General features: G+C 42.0%; 1 protein-coding gene across 1 annotated transcript in view; it reads right to left on the bottom strand.

The window, feature by feature from the left end:
* Positions 1-223: 223 nt before the first annotated feature.
* dicer1 (dicer 1, ribonuclease type III) overlaps positions 224-4,156 on the bottom strand; it is a 71,374-nt gene continuing 67,441 nt past the window's right edge. The window contains exons 34-36 of the mRNA XM_080783427.1: positions 3,655-3,817; positions 3,309-3,384; positions 224-2,259 (exon numbers count right to left, since the gene is read on the bottom strand). Of these exons, the coding sequence (XP_080639553.1) occupies positions 2,094-2,259; positions 3,309-3,384; positions 3,655-3,817 (405 nt within the window). The 3' untranslated portion in view covers positions 224-2,093. The remainder of the gene's footprint in view (positions 2,260-3,308; positions 3,385-3,654; positions 3,818-4,156) is intronic.

Raw genomic sequence — 4,156 nt, 5'->3', positions numbered from 1 at the left:
CGCTATAAGCTTTGGTAAGATGAGGACGTTGATGACGACGCACCGGTGTGCTCAAATAAATGACGACACACCAGTGTGCTCAAATAAATGACGACGCACCGGTGTGCTCAAATAAATGACGACGCACCAGTGTGCTCAAATAAATGACGACGCACCAGTGTGCTCAAATAAATGACGACGCACCAGTGCTCTCAAATAAATGACGACGCACCGGTGTGCTCAAATAAATGACGAGGCACCAGTGCTCTCAAATAAATGACGACGCACCAGTGTGCTCAAATAGATGACGACGCACCAGTGTGCTCAAATAAATGACGCTTTGCACCAGTGTGCTCAAATAAATGACGACGCACCAGTGTGCTCAAATGAATGACGACGCACCGGCTTGCTCATATAAATGACGACGCACCAGTGTGCTCAAATAAATGACGACGCACCAGTGTCGTCAGTGTCGACGACGCACCAGTGTGCTCAAAGAAATGGGCCTGGTTCCTAAAGACCACTTATTATCATTATTATTTTCTTTTTTTTTTCATTTCAAAAAAGGTTTCAAAAGGTGTCTTAAATATGTTATCCAATTTGTAGAAAACTGCAGCATATTTTGTACAAGAGGTACAGTGTCTTCCTCTTTTAGGTCTGGCGGTTGTATCAAAATGCGACGATTCGATCGAACGGTGGAAAGACAGTTTTTTTAGTGCTCAAGAATGACTCGTCAAATTCAGTCAAATTCATTCTTGGTTATCAAAGAAAAAAAAATACTAAACGAAAACTAAACTATCAGAAAACAAAGATATTCACTAATGTCAAACAACTAAAGATCTCTCTCTCTCTCTCTCTCTCTCCGTCTTGCTCGCACGCTCACACACACTCTAGATATATTGATAGATTTTATAAGGTTTATAATAAGCCATCCAGTTGTCATGGTTAATACATAAGCTAACAAACAAACAAACATGCAACCTCAAGTGCGGGTTAAAACATTTTCTTTTTTTTGTGTGTTTGTTTTTTTTTGTTTTCTCATTTTCTTTAAATTACAGTAACCGGGAATGTTGACAATTCCTATCCGACTCGTAGGATATGAGGGGTGGGCCTCAGCATCTAAGGCGCAGAATATCATCGTAAATGTCATTTTACACGTGTATATATATATATATATATATATATATATACTTTTGCTACGAATATGATTTTGGTGTCAAGTCAGACCACACGATTCTCTCTCTCAAAAACAATAAGAAAAGAAACTGACCCTAATGGAATAAGTGCAATAATGATTAAGAATACCACTTTTTTTGTTTAGTTTTTGTTTTCAAGACAGATTTCCGACAGAAGTGCCATGGTTTGTTTTTCTTTCATTCGTCTTTCCGTGCCAGTGGTCTGTGAGATCTAAACTGGCACTAGTGCACAGGCTGAGGAGTTTAGCGTTTTGTTCCTTGAATTTTTTAGGCTTTTTTTTTTTTTCGTCTTTTCCAACTTTAACATTTTGATTTACAACCTTTTATTTTATTATTTTATTTGAACTATATACAGTCTAACACTAGGATAAGCTTAGAAAGCCTCTCAGAACCGCTCAGAGGTTTGACAAAAAACAAACAAAAGCAAAAAACAGTGAAGAATTAACAGACGTAGTAGCGACCTGACCTCTTTTTTTTTTTGTCCTTTTAAAAACATTTTGCAAAAAAAACGTTAATAAAGCACTCGTGTGATTACACAAAAAAGCAGAGAAGGGAAAAGTAAAGATTGTGTTTGCGCAAAAAAGAAAAAAAAGAAAAAAACAGAAAGAAAGACAGCGTCCATTGAGTGAAATCCGTTATGAGTTATCAGTTCTGCGTCTGGTGTTGGGTGTCTCCACAGTGTTCCCAGAATGCCTTGCAATGTCGCGGCCGTTCAAAAGGCATGAAGATACAGGGCTTTAGCATCGCGTTGCGTTTTTCTCTCTCCCTCTCTCTCTCTTTCTCTCTCTCTCTCTCTTAGCTTCAATAGCTTGGGGCGCTAACGTTTTCAAGGGGGGGGTTGTGTTTTTTCCGCTAGCGCGAGAAGAAGCTTTATTTATTCTTTTCCTGTTTTGTCGTTTGTGTGTTTGTGTTTTTTTTTCAGTTGTTTTGGACCTGAGGTTGATTGGCTTTGAGGCTGCGCAGGGCGCGCCGCGCCGCAGCAGACTTGGCGATGCGGTAGCTCCGTCCGACGCCTTTGAACTTGCCCTTGCCCACCACCTCCACCGTCACGCGCACCTTGCCGTCGTACGTCCTCTCCGCAGGGCTGTGTGTGGGAGGGGGGAGGAGGGGAGAGTGTTAAAACACATTTAGTGTCGGAAGTGCTTCAAAATAGGAGCTCTGGGGTGCCGGAGTTGTCTGATCGCTTTCACTCTGAAAGCCATGAACCGGAAACACTTTCCTAAAAAAGTTGACTTTACAAAGTGACCTCACATCCCGATCGTTTTAATTTATACGATGTATGATCCAAAAAGCATTCATATTTTGCGGGAGAGACGGATGAGGAGCAGAAACGCAGCGCCAGCATATCGATCCATTCATCACCACGGAGAGCGCCCTGGATCAGGAGATACGAGTCATTCTTTCCGCCGCGCTAACATGGGAGTCAATGACAAGCTAATAGTTGCACAGAGCGTTAGCATACGGCAAGCGAAAAGCGAAAGGCCAAAAAAAAAAAATAGGAAAAATTCAGAATATTCTTATCTCGCCCCATGTCACTAGGACGTCGCTAGGACGTCCACAGACGTCCAAGGCTACGATTGTTTCTAATCCTTATGACGGTCTCACACGTCGTATGAACTGATGTTAACCCATTCTGACCTGAGATCAGATTCTACAAATGCCCTTCCTAGTTTTCATTTAGTTTTCGTCAGTGGGGAAAAAGGTAGTCAATGGACATTTGTCGTCATAGGTCATAGTCGACAGGGCGGAAAGTAATTGACTTTATGAACAAAATGTTTTATCGTACCTATGTGCTGTTAAAGCAATTTGAAGTATTCAATTCACCAATCAATCAATGAATCAATAAAGAATGGAAAACAGAGAACCAAGAAGTGATTCTCAACAGTTTAAAAAATATATATAGTTTTGAATAGACTTAGAGAGAGTACAAATGGAACCCAATGGACCCTTGAAGGTTATACTTTTCATATATTTTGGTCTATTTGCACTCTCTCAGAGTTCTAGAGCGGCTATGGGTCCCGGCGGTTGAGAAAAAAAACAGCCTATCGGATGTCATGCTCAGGGGGAGTGACAAAAACGTAAAACAATAAAAATAAATTAAAAAAAATATATATATATTTTTTGTTTTTTTACCTGAACTTGGCAGTTTCTGGTTCCATCTCCAGCAACTCTCGGACAGGGGAGCGGGGCACGTTCGCAGAGAACTTCTCTGTAAAGGAGGAGAGGAGGGGAGGAAGAGGGGGGGCACGGTAATGAAAAACGAAACCCTGAATAATATATACCACCATCAACTCTGCAAATTCCTCCCCGTAATATGTCATCATCACAGAACGGCGCCCCAATCAACCCGGCCGTTCTCCCGCCGTACCCAGAACCGTGAACAGAACCGAGACACAATCAGGAGACGGCTAAACGAAAAAGAAAATTGGTTTCCACTCATTTTTTATTTTTTTTCTTCTCCTACGGGTCTCGTCCTTACCTATAAGTGGCCTCATCATTGGATAATACACTTGCCACACAGTCTCCAGTGACATCCCGCTGTCCATGTAGATTGCGCCGGCCAGCGACTCGAAGATGTCCCCCATGGCTTTGGGGACCTCGATGTCCTCCTCCTTCTCCTCGTCCTCCTCCGAGCGCCGCAGCTGTTGTGTGTGAGAGAGAGGAGGAACCCGAAGGAACGGTTATCGAGTTTTTTTTTGTTGATTGATTGAGTCGTTTTTATCCCATTCTGACCTGAGATCAGATTCATACGAGGTTTCCACTGGACACGCATTGTGTCTGATTAACCCATTCTGACCTGAGATCAGATTCTAAAAAAATCGCTCTTCGATTTTTCAAAAAATAGCAGACCTACAAGCTCATAGCGCGCCACTCGGTGGCGCGCTATGAGCTTGTAGATCTGCCATTTTTCAATAGCTAAAGCATAACATGATGCTATAACACCAAAATGGGTTCCCGTTCAGAATGGGTTATTGAACATA

The sequence above is a fragment of the Protomyctophum bolini genome (assembly GCF_963924005.1).
Source record: "Protomyctophum bolini genome assembly, chromosome: 15".
Lineage (NCBI taxonomy): Eukaryota > Metazoa > Chordata > Actinopteri > Myctophiformes > Myctophidae > Protomyctophum > Protomyctophum bolini.
The sequence above is the reverse complement of the archived record's forward strand: the minus strand, read 5'-3'. Positions and strand labels throughout refer to the sequence as shown.